Source organism: Pipra filicauda, unplaced genomic scaffold (assembly GCF_003945595.2).
Source record: "Pipra filicauda isolate LSUMZ 115617 unplaced genomic scaffold, ASM394559v2 scaffold334_size1588553_pilon, whole genome shotgun sequence".
Classification (NCBI taxonomy): domain Eukaryota; kingdom Metazoa; phylum Chordata; class Aves; order Passeriformes; family Pipridae; genus Pipra; species Pipra filicauda.
The window spans coordinates 1,408,005-1,427,046 of record NW_024104459.1 but is presented as its reverse complement, the minus strand read 5'-3'; the positions used below and the strand labels follow the sequence as shown (position 1 = coordinate 1,427,046).

At 34.9% G+C, this 19,042-nt stretch overlaps 1 protein-coding gene across 1 annotated transcript in view; it reads right to left on the bottom strand.

Moving 5' to 3' along the window:
• LOC113997404 (ankyrin repeat and sterile alpha motif domain-containing protein 1B-like) overlaps nucleotides 1-19,042 on the bottom strand; it is a gene marked incomplete at its 3' end in the record, with an annotated part of 224,260 nt that overhangs the window by 158,013 nt on the left and 47,205 nt on the right. The window contains exons 4-6 of the mRNA XM_027739205.2: nucleotides 12,714-13,010; nucleotides 5,197-5,272; nucleotides 2,053-2,154 (exon numbers count right to left, since the gene is read on the bottom strand). Coding sequence (XP_027595006.2) covers nucleotides 2,053-2,154; nucleotides 5,197-5,272; nucleotides 12,714-13,010 — 475 coding nt within the window. The remainder of the gene's footprint in view (nucleotides 1-2,052; nucleotides 2,155-5,196; nucleotides 5,273-12,713; nucleotides 13,011-19,042) is intronic.

Below are 19,042 nucleotides of genomic sequence, written 5' to 3'. Positions count from 1 at the left end.
TAAACAGCTGCTCATTAAAAGCACAGTTTCATCACACTAATATGAGCTGAAACTACTAAGCAGTCATCTTTATACTTTCAAGGCACACATTTGAAAAAGATTCTATGTCAATGCATCAAAAAGCCTTGAAATTGATATATTTCTTTTGCGTGTGTGTGTGTGGTTAAAAACTGAGGGCAGGTACTGATCCATCAACATGAGAAACCCCTGAGAGGGGTCTGGGTGTTTTATTATTCATAGAGCAAGCGTACTTTGAAGAAACTGTTCATCAGTGGGGTTGAGACTGCAAGATTATCACACTAAGGAGAAAATGGAACAATAAAGAGATACTAAAATGAAAATTAGTTTAGTTGGTGATGGAACTTCATGATAAAACCTAGATTAATATCTGAAGGATGATTGATTTGGATGTCTAAGAAAGTGGAAGTTCTGACTGACCCTTTTCCTGTCACTGAAGAAGTTTCAGTATAACATTAACTCTCTTTTCCTCTACACAGTGGTATGTTCATGCTGCAGCTGAGTGAGGACATAAAGGTTGAAGCTTGAGTTTGAGTCTGAGTCTAATTAGGAACTCCCTTCTGCTGACAGGGGGAAGCCCTACATCCCTCACGCATATCCTCCTGCCCACTTTTTGATTCTGCCAGATACCTGGGACAGAGCTAACTCTAGGACCTGAATCACATAGAAGGCAGATTCATTAAAACAACAAAAAGTATATTTATAATATTATTTCTTAATATTTTATGCACTATTAAATATATTTAATACAATAAATACATTTTTGTATTTTAATGGTTCATGAACTGTATCAGGTCACTGTGAAATCTCCTGTATGTGGGGAATATGTAAGGGAACTGAGTAGGTGGAAGTAGAGGAGGAGGAAGGGGGAAATGAGGGAAACAGCAAAGGAAAATAGGAAGGAGGGAGACCTCAAGGCAAGCTGTTAATTCAGTTCAGCTATAACATGAATCTGCTTCTTATAGGAATACCTGTCCTCCATCCTGCAAAATTTTCATTATACTTTTAAGAGCTTTGTATCTTCAGTCTATCATCTCACAGGAAAACTTTACTGAAGCTAGTCAACAAGTTTGGAAGCTATTCAGAAAAGAAAGGATGCAGCATGGCCACATGACCTCATTTTCTCTAGGAAATGCTCTTATAAAATATAGTTATGCAGGAGACTGAAGCATGAGCTTGTTCATATGTAGAACCACCACTGAACTGATTAAAATGGCTTCTTTAAAGGTGGGATAATCAATACAGAGGGAGAGGCAGCAGTGATACCTGCAGGAACTCCTCTGTCAAACACAGTCAATGAAAGACTATTCTGAAGATGCAGGAAAAAAATTTCATAGAGGAGAATAAATTATATTTAACACTGAGTTATGCCCTAATTCATGTTTCATCACTTTACTGCCATCTTCTAGAGTAAAAACCTGAAGTAAACAATGGACTTCCAAGAGTCTTACACCATGAAAGAAAGATGAGGAATGACAATGAAGATATGTACGAAAAAAAAAAACATTGTTTCTGCTGTAATAACAAGCAATACTGCCTGGTTTGTTTTTTATTTGTTTTGTTTTGTTTGGGGGTTTTTTGTCTGTTTTGGGTTTTTTGTTGTTGTTTTGTAGTTTTGGGTTTTTATAATTAAGGAAATTGAGAAAAATACAATGAAATGTTTTGGAAAAATATCATCATCTTTCAGTCATATAGTTGTTATTTATGAATGAATCAAGCATTTCAATTGTAGGTTATCATTACAATTTAATAGAAATGAAGTGAAACATTACAGTGGGTAATGAAGAGTAACTATTAAGTGACACACCATGCTAATTTCTATGGTCCACAAAAAAGAAAAGGTTTACTCTGAATTTCAGATACTGAACCGCTTATTTTTGTTCAACTAGCAAACAAGAATTTTGTATGTTTAATTGAAAAGACTGTTCTTTTCTATAACAAAGTATTTAAAGACTAGAAATTACTATATGCCTTAATATTTCTCCATGCTATTCTGATTCATCTCTAACAAATGTATAACTGAATATGACTTACCTTGAAGTAGAGCTGCAATTTGAAGTGACTGCTGAGATGGATGTTCTTTAAGTATATCCAAAACCGTTCTACCCAAACTGTCCTTTATGCTGGTATCTATTCCTGAAAAAGAAAATGATCTGTGGTGGAATTTTTAACCCCAAGTGCTTTGGATTAGAAATGTAGTGTATCAGACTCAACTATCTGGCAAATTGAAAGCAAGTGTTCTTACAACTGCAGCAGATTAACAGCTGCATTACAGCTGAAGTACAGCAGACTCTTTAAAGCTTGAGTAGCCTAAAATTCACATGCTGACATGGATGGGTTTCATGTTTCTGTAACTCATGGGGATATAAAGTAAGCTTCTTAAACCAAATTTGGAATTATTTTAACAATCTGTTTCTCAGAAACAGGCATCCTGAAAAGAATATTTTATAGACCCAAGAAATTCTCTGAATGTTTGTCCTATGTTCCTCTCCAAACTGCTTTAATTCACTGGGACTTTCTAGTTGATAGTACAAATATGTGTTTTGGGAACAATACTGTAAGGTGATAGATAAGGAGAAAAAAAACTCCTGATGGTTTCCTGGAAGACCCCAGCTCCTGGGGAGACATTCCCAGAAACTAATAAGAGGACTAGACAAAGAAAGGAGTGATATGGAGATAGCACGGCCTTCATTTGCAAACCTCCTGCCAGATGGGAACACACAAAAACCCCCCTTGGGCCTGTGTCATTTGTCTATCACTCCAAAATCAGTTTATTGACTATAGCCACTCAAAGTGCCTGAGAAAAAAGGACATAAGCAAAAATAGGGGAGAAGTTCCATCAACACTGCCAGAGATGGCTGACAAGCTGGTCTTTCTCCCTTTAGTTCTGGTGATGCCTGGAAGGTGAGACATATCTTAGGCATGCCAATTGCTCATAAATAGCTAGAGCTTACTTTTGCTTTATAGTACTCTTAGTAAGTTGTTTTGCTTTAAAGTTTTTGCTTATGTTTTGCTTCATTATTATTACTACATGGTTTAAATGTGTTTTTACAGTTAGACCCTGTTCCAGACGAAATGAACCCTATAAATTGTCACAAATTTGTATTAATAAATGTGTTATTTTGTGAACTGTTAGAGTGAGTCTGTTTCTAGGTGCTGATAGTTTCGTTGACGGCGAATTAACTCACAGGAGAAACTTGCTAAGGGGTTTCCCTATCGCTATTAAGTGTAGTCTCTATAAAAAAATGTATCAAATGTCCTGTCTGTCTCAGCCAACCTGTTAAGCAAAGGGTCTCACCTAATGAGACACTAACAGACTGTTTTGGACATTAAAAGGCTTTGATCTCCTGGAGGAACACTGATAGACAAAAATAAATTAAGACAGGTTGGACAGAAAATTCTTCTTTTCTGCCCCTTTTTAGCATGACAAATACGAAAAAGTTTTTAACTTTATGTTAATAAAGTTGTACTTCACGGCAACATTTTTGAAATTCATGCTCTGAATAGAGTGAAATACCCATGTGTAGTATGTGGGCATTGGGAACAGCTACAGCGTTTCCTCACTGACTGCTCAGACTGCTGACAAAGTAATTGGCTCAAACTGTGAATGTAACCACTATGTTTAAGGCCTGCCCTGAATCAGAACCTGTTGTATGTGATACTGCATGACTCTCTACCTTTGCCTTGTAGGGTTACCTCAGAAATGTTTGCCGTATGGTAGAAGACTCAAGTTGGTTTTCAGTTTGGATCTACTTTCATAAAAAGTAAAGGCATGAAAAGTCCTGACAAAGCAAAATTCTTCTCAGGACACTGAACAGAGAAGATCAGAGGAAGCAGGATTTATAAGCACATTCTGAAAGCATTCACTGGAAAAGGCTGCAGTTCTAGTAATTTCCTAACCCAATGGATAGTTTCCTAGTTCGTTTTGTAAGAAAGAGATTTTTTTTTTTTTCTCACTGAAAATAAAGCCAAAATATTGCTGGGCTAATTTAGCACTGGCAGCTGATTGTAAGAGGCCAGACATCAACTTACACCTTTCCTTCGCAATAGCTACTTAAAACATCATCTGAGTCCTTTTGAAGCAGAACTAGAGAAAAGGGCATTGTGAGGTAAAAAAGGAAGAAGGTGGGGAGTGTTGCAGAATTGCAGAGCATTTGGGGTTGAAGGAGTTCACCATGAACATTCTACTATCCTGTCTTGTACAATTATATGCTGGCAGAGGCTGTAACATGTATTAATCTATAAGAGGTGCTCTTTTTCTGTAGTCTAAAGGGCTTCCTATGTTTCTGTGATGTTCTCCAGTCCTTCCTTTTTTAGGAAATAAAAACGAGAAGACCCCTTTCAGCCTCCTTCTCATTCATCCAAACAGAAAAGCAACTTGGAAGGACTTTTTTTTCTGAAAACAGTTCTCAGATGAGGTTGAGATTCAGATGAGGAGCTGTGATTATGACATACTTTCTTCTGCAATATATAAATAACCCCACAAGCACTGATAAGAAAGATTAATGAGATCCCTCAGCGTAACAAAAGTTCACGTATCAGCGAGAAGTTATTTCTAGATATTTTTATTTTTGTTGATCTCATTTATTTAAGATGGTTGTCTAGATGAGTGATTTACCTGCAAAAAAATTCTGAAACTCTTATTATGTAGTAGATGGGTTTGTTTGGGCTTTATATCCCTGTTCTTCTGTCCTTTCAGGACAAATGCAATTCTCAGAGACACAGCGCCTCCCCCTTTCTTCACAGGGACTCAAAGTTTATTCAGGAAATGAAGGAGCAAGCAGGATAGTGTGGTTGTTAGGAATAGCTAACGGAAGGAAATAAATGTGAACATGAGTATTCTGGTCTCTACATCAAAGAATATTCTTGGCTGTCTTTCAGAGTGAATAACAAAATTTTATGTAGCCATTTTGTTCTCAGAATACATTTATTCTCAGAATACAGTGGCATACACTGAGTCATATACGGAATTTATGAGTCTTAGTGCAATCCCCTTTGTTCTCTGCATATAGCAATTTCTTATTCTAAAAGAACTGCGTTTTAAAGAGAAGTACATGTGATTAGATTTGCAAAGGCTGATAAAGATCAAAGTAATTTGTATAACCAAAAGTTGATGAGGCACACAGAGATTAGGAAAATTAAGAGTATTTTTCAGTGTTTCCTGTAAATCAGATTTACCTGTTTCAAGCAAAATGCGTACTACCTCCACCTTTCCAAATAGGGCTGCTTCATGTAGTGCGCTCCCTTTTTCTGTCTAGAAAAAGAAATATTGTGACATTTAAAATGCAAATTAAAATACCAATGAATCTTTTTGTAAAGAATACATTAAGAAAAGAAGTATTTCATTATTTTTTCCTCTCTATTTTATCTATACATAGAAAACACTGAATGGGCAAGAACAAATACTACCATTTTTTATTATTATTAAAGGTAACAACATAAATGTTGTCAGTTCTACTATAAAATTAATACCTATATAAGAAAATATAGTAGGAATGTAATACAATTCCCAGTTAACAAGCCTGCATTTGTGTAAAATTTCTAGACTCCTATAACAGGCAGTGAAAATCTAGTCAATACCATCAGTATCATCAATATATCAGCTGCTCAGCAAAGTCAGACAGTTTACATGTGGATATCTACAATTACAAGTTTTGATGTGAAAGTTGATCACACCCTAGAAGGTCAAATCAGTTGCAGGGTGAGAGATGCCCCAGGATATCCCACCTGGCCCCCAGCTGATGATCCAGTTGATGCTCACATTTGATCTGCCTCACATCTGCCTCATACAGATGCTCTGCATACCCTAAGGCATCTCCAACAGCATTAGATGCCTATGTTTATAACATTTAAATTCTACCTTAGATGTCTGTGAACTTGATTTTGCAGGTTTCTTTGACCCAAAAAAGAGCAGACTCTTGCTGAAATAAAATTTACAGTATTGAATAACAAGATACCTCTCTTAATAAGTTACTTTTTGTAGTATTTTATCCTGCTGACTGTAACTGAAAACTCTGAACAACACATCTTTCCATACAATAGCATTAGCACTAGCTAAAGCACTACTAAATCTCACTGAATATCTGGTTTATCTCCTTTTTTGATAATAAATTTGATTTTGAGATTTATTTATGGGCAAATGTTAAAGGTTTTACTCCTTGAATTTGTTTTTTCTATATTTTATCCAAATGCACCCTTGTCATACTTGCTGTGGTGGAAAGACTTTAAAGACACACACATACACACACATAAAAACTCCAACTCTGAAAGAATACAGTGATTCATTATTAATTACTTGTGTCGGAATGCATCAGAATTACAGCAATGCAACTACAGGATATTCAGAAGTAATCAGAGATCCTGAGATAAGGTGTGAGCACACTGTAAGGGTATACATGCCCTACCAACTGAGCCTGAGAAGTGTTTCCTCGGTCCATAATAGGAAGGCTCACTTATTATCTTTCCTCACACTTAGTACATGGACATAACAAGTAGAGGATGCCCAGTGATATCTACATCCCGTGCATCAGGTCTAGTGACAGTATAACAGAGGAGAAGGAAGTCAGTAGAGAATGAACATATGAAACACACCTCTCAAAACAATTTCTAATCTTTCCATTTTCAGAAGCAGTCCAGATGAACATTTACAGGCTTATTCTGAACAAGAAGACTAAATATTAAGATATACTTAGACACAGTTTCAGAATCCTTTACTCAAACAATATCTACAGGATGTTTCCAGTTACTGCAGTCAACTTCAACATGAGCTAACTGCAATGACAGTGTAACCACAAAGGTACACACAGAGACTTAAGTGCAGCTCAGAGATTTATGAGAATAACAACAGTTCTCAGAAAAGTCATTGAACTAAATAGTTCCAATTACAAAAAGAGGCTTGACATCAGCAATCTCGAAAAATACTTTGACACAGCCTATTATTCTCTGTGTGTGATATGGCATTTCCTTTGGAACAGTCACTTACTGGGTATAAATAAACCTCAAGACTTTTAGTTGGACCTGTAGAGTTCCCTGTCATCAAGGAGGAGTGTTGACAGCAGGTCAAGGGAGGAGACCTTCCCTCCTGTTCACCACTTGAGTCCACACCTGAAATACTCTGTCCAGTTCCAGGCACTCCAGTACAAGATAGATGCGGAGCTACTAGAGAGAGTCACTAAAATGATTTAGAGACTGGAACACCTCTTTTATGAGGAAAGGTTTAGAAAGTTGGGACTTTTTAGCCTAGACAAATGAAAGCTTATAGAAGGACCTCATCAATGTGTACAAATATCTGCAGGGAGGGAGTCAGGCTTGGGCACGTCCAGTGACAGAATAGATAATGGGGAAAAACTGACACACAGTAGGTTCTGTTTGAACGCAAGGAAACATTTCTTTTGCTATGCAGGTGACTGAACCTGGTACAGGTTGTTCAGGAAGGCTGTAGAGTTTCAATCCTCTACTCAAAAGTTGCTTGGACGTGGTCCTGGGCAACTTATTCCATGGGATTCTGCTTGGACAGGGTGGGTTGGCATAGAAGACTTCCAGAGTTCCCTTCCAACCTCAACCATTCTGTGATTCTGCCAGGGATAATAATTAGCGATGTATACACCAACAATGAAATCCACAGAGGTTCAATTGTTACAGAAGGCCTTAGCACTAAATTTTAGTTCTGTGAGGATGAACTGCAGAGATGGAAACCAGCTGCACCTTGACTAAAATTGCAGAGGTCATTCTGTACTAATAAGGAACCTTTTTTAATGGAAGAAGTGGGCATACTTTAATGAAAACAGCTATCTAGAATCCATTGCTGTAGCATGATCTGAGAGTGAGAAAGATCAATGTTCTGGAATGCTAAATCAACAGCTTTGAGGATCAGGAAGAGGATCTATGCTTAGACTACTCAGTTAAAGGGTGGAAAAGATCCTGATATGATAATTGTCACTGGCAGCAGTCCTTTCTAAATCAAAATTCCCCACTGGAGGAAAGGTAAGCAATATTTTCCTTGATGAAAGCACATATCTCAAAAGAAATGGAATGAAAACGAACATGAGAAGAGGAAATTTCCTGTAGATGTCTAAGGCAAACAAATCTAACTTGAAAGCCAGAAGACAGCTCTGTAACAATGAACTAAAAGCTCTGCTATGCATAAAGGAGTATAAAACCTTAAGCCACCTCTACATACGTAATCCATAGTGTTGGGAGAGGAATCCAAAGCCAACTGCCAGGTTTTTTCCTTATATACTTTCTTGCTTCTTGGTCTATTCTACCGTGATATTTCCTGTCATATCTGAACACAATCCTCAAATGCTTTACAGGCATTCTGCACTGCCTTGCATTCTGGGGCAGCCTATGCCTTACAACTGAGCTTTCAGACAATGCTAATGAATGTCATATCCCGGAAATGAGATACATATTACAAACAGTCTACTCAAAAGAGGAATTCAAAAGGCACACCATATAAGCAGTGCAATGATCTGTATGCTCTAAAGGTGATTCTCTGAACAAGAGGGAAAATATTACCATGAAATTGAACTAAAATCAGTCTGAGAATATGGAGATTGAAAGCATACTTTTAAGATGCAGATGCGTAATCCTGTATAAGATGTCACAAAGATGAATGCTGACATAAATCTTAAAAGCCCTAGGCAGGATTTCACGGTAATAGTTAATAACTAACAACTGAATCAGATCCCTTGACCCAAAAACTATCCAGAAGGCAGAAATGTCCCTGTTACCAGAGAGAGTTCAGTTACCAAACTCCGTTTTAACATAGAGAAAATGCTGAGCCTCAGGATGAACAGGGCCATGAGAAATTCTGAGGACTGGCTGAGTAGATATATCTCTCTTTGTAAATGTACATGCGGCTTACTACTTGAAGGCAGAAGTAGTTTGGAATGTTCTCTTCTTGTGCAGCAGAGCATTACACAAATCATGAGGATTAAAAAATATAGTTGCAAATAATTTCTATATATTATTTCAAATGTGATAGAACTTTTAGGTAGGTCTTTTTCACTTACAATGACATACTTGTGCACTAACATACTCTTCTATACTACAGCAAGCGAGCTTAAGATTTATGCACAATACTCACTGCTTTACTTCCTGAAGCTTTCACTGGCTTGGATCTTATGTTTCTGGCAAAGTGAACACTACCATTATATTTGGAAATTCTTTCCCGTTGATAATACAAAAAATGATGGCATTTTTCCATGAATACACTGAGCTAAAGTCTGCTTGAGTTTGCATCAATGGCTTACATATTGATTACCTGCCATAAGTTTTCTGTATATGAATTACAGAGAACTGGAGCACAAATTGTGCTAAGCGTATAACAAAACAGTACCTGCCCCAAGTAGCTTACAGCCAAATACAGGTACAATGTCGCAGCTGGACACACAAAGCAAGCAAGCACAGAAGGACATTGTCAGCAGGAACACTAGGATACATAAATCAACTTTGCATATAATTTGCTCATATAGAAGCATTGAGGGTTTCAGTAATGACAAATTAATTTTTTTTAATCATGCAAATATGCAAAAGCTTTTAATTAAGGCCACTTGTTTAGTCCTTATTTATAGGCAGTTTGCTATAGTTTTGATACTGATTTCAGACAGAACCTGAAAGACAGAATGGTGGCTTTGCAAACTGATTCACAGAATATCCTCCATACATAGTGACATCAAAAAGGAAGAAGGGGCACAGCTTTCTGCAAGAGAACTACAGTGATAAACAGTGGAAATTGCCATCCTTACTGTAACAGACAGGGAAGGCAGATAGGGATAGATGAAAGTTGGATAAGCAGAAGGGGACCAGTTTTTAAGGTATTTACAATTATTAAACTACTATTGCATGAAACAGACTGAAACTGTGCAGTACCTTATTTTACTAAGGGCCCAAAATCTATCACTCACCCAAAACCTCTGTATTTTTCAAGTGTTTCAATTTAAATGAAAACTTCAAAACATAAAGAGATGAAGCAGATTTGCCCAATTCTAAATAATTTCAGATTGCAGGATATTGGATAGACCTGGGAAGTGAATAAAATGTGTGATTAATTTATTCAAAAATTAAATGCTGTCTTTTATTAGCCCAAGTATTTGTTAATATTAAAAGTGCTCAGGGAGTACAGAAGAGAAAGATAACATGGCTAAAGTAAACTTCCCATTTAAATAAATATATCTTTACAATTACAGAGTGATAGGAGACAGGCTACTTCTATAATCATCTCTCAACATTCTGAGAGCTCTCTACTGGTGATAAACTGAATTTATTTAACGTGTATAAACTGTGTACAATTTTATTTACCACATAAGATGTTACTTTGTATATTATTTTTTCCCAATAAGTGATGCAGATCAATTTAATTAATAACAAAAGTCGAGTTCAGTTTTAAGTAACAGGTTCATTGCATGTTCTGCTCAGTTTAATTACCTGCCAGTAATCATCAACAGAATTTTTCAGAGGCTATAGAAGTAATAAGTCAACAATATGTACAGAGCCAAATTGTCAATATGCTAAGATGCTGAATGAAAAGGAACATATTGATAGAGAATATGTACACCAGTGAGAAAATAAATAAGTGATATTTCCTTATGGCAAGGAGGACAAACATAGAAGAAACAAGACAACCGAGTGCAAAAAATAAAACAAAATAAAATAAAATAACTGCCCTGCCTCTAAATAACTACGAAAAAAACCCAAGAACATAAATTCCTTAAAAGCAATTAGAATAAAAATAAATAAATAAACCAAGTAAGCCCTGTAATTTTAGTGTAGATGCCAAACATATCACCATTACTAAAAGAATCTGTTATTTCTTAAAAGAAGATTGTAAAAAAAAATTGCAGCCACTGTATTTTTTAAAGGCCAATGAAAAACTTTTGGTATAACTACAAATAAAAATGGCTTAGGAGAATTCACAGTAGTGCTAAAATTATCTAGATTACATAAGAGAAAGAACACATTTCATAAAAGCATTGCATAATATTTTGCCCTCATGCAACCATCAGTCTGTAAGTTGCCATGACAGAGATTATTTTTCTTCAATTATTCTGTTTTAAATATCAATTCAGGCATCACTTTCTGAATTTTTCCTCATTTGCTAGAGATAGAAATTGTACATTCAGAAACATGCATTTGAGAGTTCTGTAGCATTAACCTTTTCTAAATTACTGAAGATGTAGTAAAAGTCAGATAAAAAAAAAAAGCTGCTTGTATTAACCTTTGCGAGTGTATCTCTTTCTAGTAAAGAAAATCAAAATCAAATTAAATTGAAAGTATAATGGTAGGCAAATACACAAGTAGGCAAACCACAGGAAAGTGTTTCAGTTTAAAATAGTTTGAAGCAAGCAACAACGCCAACTCAAAACAAACTAGAGAGAATAAAAGTTGTAAAACAATTTTACCACATCTCATCTGCAAGGCACTTAAGAATATCCATTTTTAATCTTAAAATATGCTAATATTTTATGGTTTGCTTTGTTCTTTGTTTTTTCTTTTTTTTAGACTATTTTTTCTTCCCCACTTCACATTCTTTTTCTCAAAAGCTGAAAAACAGCACCTTGATGGAAGAATTCAGAAATGAAAATACATGGAATCCAGGTGCAATCTTTCTATATGAAAGGGAATTTTATGTACAAAGGTGTTTGATTAAATGCACATAAAGCTTAAAGTGGATATAAAATTTAGTCAAAGTTTAGGCAAAGTTCCCAAGATTTATTAACTGGTGAGAATGTCTGGATGTGACTCTAAACTAGATGTAATTGTTTAGTTTGTTTGTTTATCTGAACATAGATATAAACCTGAAACAACCTTAATTCAAAGTATATTTTTGTATATAGATATATATATATACACACCAAGAAAGCTACTTTAAATCTGAAGATAAAATACACTTTAAACAGAAATATAGTGTCGTCAATTAAATCAAGTGAAATCATAAGATTGAAGCAACACGTCACACATAACAGAATCTAGTCCTCTCTTGTTAAAGGGCTTGGACACTTTCCAGTAGAAAGAACTGAACATAAAATTTACTGCTGCTGTACCTTGTAGCTGTTCCAAACTATGTCTATTTTATTTATAGTTACCCCTTTTACATTATTATAACTTATTGTGCATAGAACTAGATGCACCAAGCACCTAACAGCTTGGAGTCAGTAGCTGTAAGAGTGTATTGCTATAGAATTTTCTTTCAGATTTAGACAACAAGTTAGAAATGCAGAAAATCAAAATGGTTATTACCTAGTAACTTTGGGTTTAGCATGGAACCTAATAACCTTAGGAAAAGGAGTTCTCAGTCAAGCACTGTTTCAGATTGCTATGACCATGAAAGGCCATAGCTTTGGCAAATCAGTTTGGTATCATTACAGCCACTGTTGTAGAAAATATAGTTATATACACCTACATGAACAGTTGATATGATTTGTGTATCTACATGTCTCAAGACAATATAAATATATGCACTCAGCTTTGAAGACATGCATCTTTCTTGAGTTACCCCTTTGAACACATCATTTGCAATGTAAAAAATAAATCTGTATTGTATTTCACCTTGCAGCATTTCTAACAAAGTAAATGCAAGTCTATTTTAAAGAAAAAAGTAAGAAGTTATTTCATTTGAATCATATTCTAATGATAAAGGAAAGGAAGGAAAGGAAGAAAGTAGGAAAGGAAGAAGAAAGAAATTACACACTAACTTGGCAGCTGACATCCATTCCAGCCTCCAGAAGCACCTGTACGACAGCTTTGTGGCCATTACGTGCAGCAAGATGCAAAGGAGTGTGTTTTCTTGTATTACAGTTCATCAGGTTTGGATATGCTTTAATGATCATTTTTACAACACGTAGACGTCCATAAAGTGCTGCCAGATCCAGAGGTGTTTCCAGTTTGTTGTTCCTTATTGTAGGGTCTGTCAGCTCTTCCAACAGAACAGCAACAACTTCTGAATGACCATACTGAGCTGCACAATGCAGTGCTGTTTCATTTTCATTGTTCTGTTAAAGCAAAATAAAAGCTTCAGAAATTCATGTTTAATCATATAATAGAACTGTTCAGCTTCCATGAGATCACTACAGAAGCAGGGTTTCTAATATAATGTATGGTAATGTATGTTAAATGCTTCAAAATTACTCCACTAAAATTTTACTAATAATATATTATTACTTCAGCTTTGTGGCTCTCAAGAAGACCAGGTCCCTATGTGTCCACATTGCTCCCAATCCATTTTTAACAATGTGCTCCCAAAAACCTTGTAGGCTCATGATACACCAAAATCTGTAACACTCCTTGATTCAACTATTCCTGAAATCATATGAGTCCTTCTCTTAGAAACGCTCTGACACTGAAGTCTCTCTTCTCATTTTTGCTGGTTTTGTACCATAGCAGTTTGTTACTAGATAAGTGAATTATGGAGAAAAACTGTGCAATGAAAATATATCAGGCACAAGTTAATTTCATGTATCACTATAAAAAGCTACTATTGAGACAACAATTAAAGTTTGGAAGAATACAAAATAGCAACTGTAGAAAGACTTAACACCTCACTTAAGCAGTTAAGTCTTCTCAGCGCTCCAGGGAGAGATATATGTGTGTGTTTTTAGGGTACATGAGTATGTGTATGCTGTGGACTGAATAGGTTTTTCCTTTATAAAGCAATGCCCTCCAAGTCTTTCCCAAAACACTATTCAATAAATTTAATAATAAATATTGAGGCTAAGCAGTACCTTCTTTAATTGTTTTCTTCCAGTTCTGTCTGTATACTTGCAATCCCAAAGAGACAAATAACTTCAGGCAAAGAGGAAGGAAATAATTTATACAGCTCTCCAGATTCTATATGCCATCTATATTATTAATATATTATATATAATCTCTATATAGCCTTAAAATAGGTTAGACTCTATAAATTTTAAAAGTATGTACTCCGAATGTCTCTTCTGATACATGATTTATAAAATGTTATGACAGTTTATGAAATGTTGTAAAAGTAGAAAGCCAATAAGCTAACGTGTCATATAAAGAAATAAAAAATTAATGTAAATTCAGAAAAGATACTAAAGAAAGGTAGAAATGTAATTCTAAAGAAAGGAGAAGTGATAAATCTGAATCCATAGTTCTATCTCTCAAGGAAACAACTGAAGAAAGTTCAGAGGACAGGGAACTAAAAACAGGAAAAAAAATTGTCTTTTTGAAAGACAAAAACAGTGAGAGATTTAGAGAAATGAGGCTTTGGACTCTTACTCATAAGCCAGCGAGCAAAAGAATATCCATCCTGCGCAGTACAAACTAGAAAGATGGAAAGGGGAAAAACTTTTCTTTTTGGTTACGGTGTTTCTAACTCTATAACCAAGAACTTAATGCTTGGGTTTGGGGTTTTAACTTCATTGCTGTCATTTTCATCTCTTCTTGTAATTTAAAGTGACTCAGATGAACTTGGGAAACAGAAGAGACAGATAAATACGTTTAGGTAAAACAGTGTTGCAGTTAAACTCTTCTGGCGTCTGCACCACCACACAAAATCCGAGAGACCGGAATGTGTTTCCTTCTAAACTGCAAGACATAGGCTGGAGAAAAGCCAGGTAGAAAGTGAGAAGCTTCCATTGGCAGATATAGCTTGATGAATAGTAAGTATTTGAATCATTGTGCATTATTCAGACCACCATGTGCTCTTTCCTTATTACGTAGACCATAAATTCAGATTAAAAGACATCACAATACTACATGGTTGCAATGATCTATCAACCACCTGTGATAAGCTTTTTGTGCTCTAATGACTTCTAATGTATCCTTTACACAGGACTAGGTAAAGCAATTTTCTTATGTACAGTGGTATACCCACAAATCACAGGTACAGTTTATTAAAATCTATTTTTAGGTTTTCAATACTTCATGGACAGATAGAGGAATAGGCAATCGCAGCCTAACTTCGTGTACAATTAAGTATGAAAATCAGATAACTGCACATAAAATGGCCAATTATGGTTATTTTTGCCTACAGTTACTCTATATATCCAATGGAAATAGTTACACAAAGAAATTAGATGTATAAGTATATTCATATTCTGTGAGGTGAATAGCAAAATACATGCTTACAACTGTAACTATCTGTCCAATATCTGCTCATGTTTGAATTTTTTTCAAGAATTTATGGATATTACTTAAAGTCTTAGGAATCTTATGCCAATGATCCAATATTGTAGCTTAAAAGTATTCTGATTAAATGTTTAAAGAGACATAAAAATTAAATTTGCTATGGTCCTTTTCTCAAAATGTGGTGATAGATATCACTGTTGCTGAGTAGCCAACTGAAATTTGCTCCCTCTAGATAAAGAATATCCAGCTGAATTTTCATGCAAGGGCATATTTACAGAAAAGTATATTTTAAAACAGCATGGTGCACAGAGGTAACAAAATGTTACTATTTTCAAATATACATTGTTGAACATTTTTCTATGGTTTGTATTTGCCAAATTAAACCTATATTTCACTTAATGACCAACTGATACAAAATTATAAAGTACTAGGTATCAGAGAAATAAAGCAGAAGAATCCAGTCTGGGCAAACATGATAATTAAATTACCTACATATATGCAGTCAGAACAGGCATTGTATATATTGTGTCATCAGAGCTGAGAGGTGTTACCTAATTAGAACTCTAATAAAACATCCTTCCCTCTTCAAAATGTAAATTAATCAAAGACAGAATGATTTTTAACTTTCAAAGAGTAAATTAAAACTTGTTTAACTGCCCTCTAAATTTATCTGCTTTGACAATTTAGTACTACTTATATAAATCACCTTGGAATCATGAGGTTTTTCTGAGGAGGGAGGAGAGAGGTTTTATGTAGGTTTTGACAGAGTCTGCCATCTTCAAATTTAGGAAAGACTAGAGAGACACAATTGGTTCAGCATTCCCAGAGAGACCCCTAAGATAATGGAGGCTCTAATGTGTATTTCCTGGACTGGAAGAAACTATGTTCGTCTTCTCACCCCTCAGGGAAAGATGGCCATGAATGTCTGTCAGCCTTATGAGTTTCCTCCTTAAGAAATTTTTTTAAAGAAGACATACTGTAAGAATAATAATTGAAAAAAACCTCCAACATATGAAGATATTTATTTTAACAACTGAAATGATGTGATTTCCCTGCTCCCACAAATGCTATTAGTTCTGATAGGTCTTTTGTACGGTCAAAGCTAACTCAGGTGTAAATCTATTGATTTGTAGTAGTAGTAGGTAGGTAGTTTGTCTTCATATTTCTAAAGTAACACACTATTTTGAAGCAATATATGAAAGATGTGAAAAAATATTCTTGAAGAAATTACTAATAATTTAGTACTACTGCCTATATTTTCAGTCCCAAGTGTAAACAACTGCTCCTGGAATACAGAAAGTTTATGTGTTAACAGCCACTGCAGTGAGCAGTTAATCTGCTATAAAATGTGTAAATGCAAGTTACCATTCTGTAATTAGAGCTTCAAATCTGATATCCAAGCGCTAAATAATACATAGTGCTGAAGAAAAAGATTAGAATTCTTGAAGGAATTTCAGATGCTTCATTACATGTTAGAAACTACAAGATAGACCCTACGAATGAGTGATTCTAAGAACAAAAAAATTAAGAAATCAAAACAAGTGAAGACATACAAAATGTAAGATAAAAAGAGTAAAACATTATGCAAACACATATAAAACAGAAGTCTCTAATATTCACAATTAATAATATTTTAACCAAGCGGCTACTCTTATGGCCCAGTGGACCTCTTTCAGAAATAAGGAAACCATTCTATGATTCAGCTTTTAATATTTTTTAAATTTTCTTCTTCCTTATTTGTTACATGGGTCTCTTTGTGGGCATGATCCTGACATTTTGTAGTCCTTCTCTGAATCCATTCTCTTCCACATGCAGCCAGAACTCATGCTTGTGTGGCTGAATTGTGCCTTTGCAGCACTGCATCTCATCAGTATTGCAGGTTGTACTACAAATTTAGCTACTAAGAATGCATGCCACTGCCAAATGTAGAACAGATCTTGAGGTCTATTCATTAGAGGACAGATTAGCAAATACATTATAGAGACAGCTTTTGTAGCTTGGCAGTCTGATAGTGAAGTAGTACAGGACATATCAAGAGAATGAATGGCTATCATGAATATTATATAGGCCCTTGTGAAGCCTCTATTAAACTGTGGGTAAATTTAGGACTTCTGTTGTATAGCTGTGTAGTATGATATTTTTGTCAAGCAAGTTTTAAAGCTCCTAAAGTCCATGCAAGTACTGTACAACCAATAATGACTCGAGTAGTGATTTAACAGACCTTCCCAAAGAATGTTCAACTTCTTTATTATCAATGCATTTTGATGATGAACTTGAAAAGGAAGACTTCCTAAATCATGGAGCCATTTCTTTGTCACATAAGCCCAATGTCAAGTAACTAAATGAGACATTTGTTATGAAAAGCTTTTTGCTGTTTTCTCAGTTACAAAACAAGCACTTCAGTTAAAGTTAAAGAAGGGTAGAACAATGGGAGACTTTGAAAACATCTAACCGTATACTCAGTATACTCAAGAATAGTCAACTAGAGAGGGAAAAAATACAAAAATAAGGCTTTAATGACTAAATAATTAAACAGAGGAGAAAAAAAAAGAAACAATATATCCAAGACAGAGAGAGGAATGATGTCAGGATGGTCTTACCATATGTATTAAATCAGGAAGACAGTTTCCTGAGAAGTTCCACCAATAAGTTAATCATTCTGAAAAAATAAAGGAAGTTTGCCTGCAAAGTACTCAGTGGGAATCAAAATCAAATCTACTGACTTTCAATTGAAATTCACCTTTACTTATGTAAACATTGTATAAAACAGTAATCTAGTTGACTACGACGAAAAAATTTTTCTTCCAATTTATTTCTGCAATTGGCTCAAATCAAAAAGATGGCTCCTGCATATTTTGTCTTCTGAATAAAGTAGAGTAAGAGTTGCAAGGGAAATCGAAATTCATCCACGTAGTCTCTAATTTTAGGGGAAGGGGTAAAATCAAATGCAGAACTTGAAAAATATTGGTTTTGCAGGCTATTTTGGAAATTAATTGTACTCCTGGAAGTCCTTGAGGTGTCACTGGGAGAAGCGCATAATGTCTGTGCTTCATTTTGATGTTTTGAAGAAGTCAGTCAATAAGTTAGATGTTAGGTATTTACATATTATGAATGCATCTTGAACTTTTCTCCTTCATATTTCAGAAGTGTCAAACAATATTAAAGAAATGGGAGTGGTTTCTGTGACCATTACAATTTGATGCACCAGTAAATTCTACAGTACACTGAATACATCAATTTAAGATAAAAGACATGCTATGTGCATAAAGAAAAAGAGAGAACATTACCAAGAAATTTCAGAACCATTCACATTTTTTCTGGTAAATTTTTCACTATTCATTTTCCGTACATATATATATACTAAAATCATACTTTGAGCTTTATGTTTATTCCTGATGTCACTCATCTTTTTTTTCCTGCAAAAAACCACTACCTATTGACCTGTATGTGGCTGTTATTTATTAACCATTTTTCATAGATTAGGATTTGTTATCAGTTATGTTAATTTATGATGAGAATTGCCATAATAAATCTTTGTGCTATCCAGATGTCCTTATATAAATAAACATGTAAGTAGTTTGACTGTTTTACCTGGTATTATTTAATAACAAGTCTTGATCTCATACTACATATTTGAAATTAATTCAATTGATAATTTACATAATTTTAAGTCTTCATCAATGAAGTTAAACACGTATATTTTTGTAATTTCACCATATTTTGTAATTTAAAAAATACAACATACCTGTCAATTAAGAATCCTGTATTAAACAGTGACAGAATTCTTCTTACATAATTGTTATGCTGTAACCATGTTCTTTGTGTAGTTGCCAGTCTATATTCCACAACCCCCACAAAATAATTGTCCTTTAACTGTTTGACTCTTTACTGGTTTTTTCCAATTTTATGTAATAGGAACAGTAGGGGGCATTCAGAG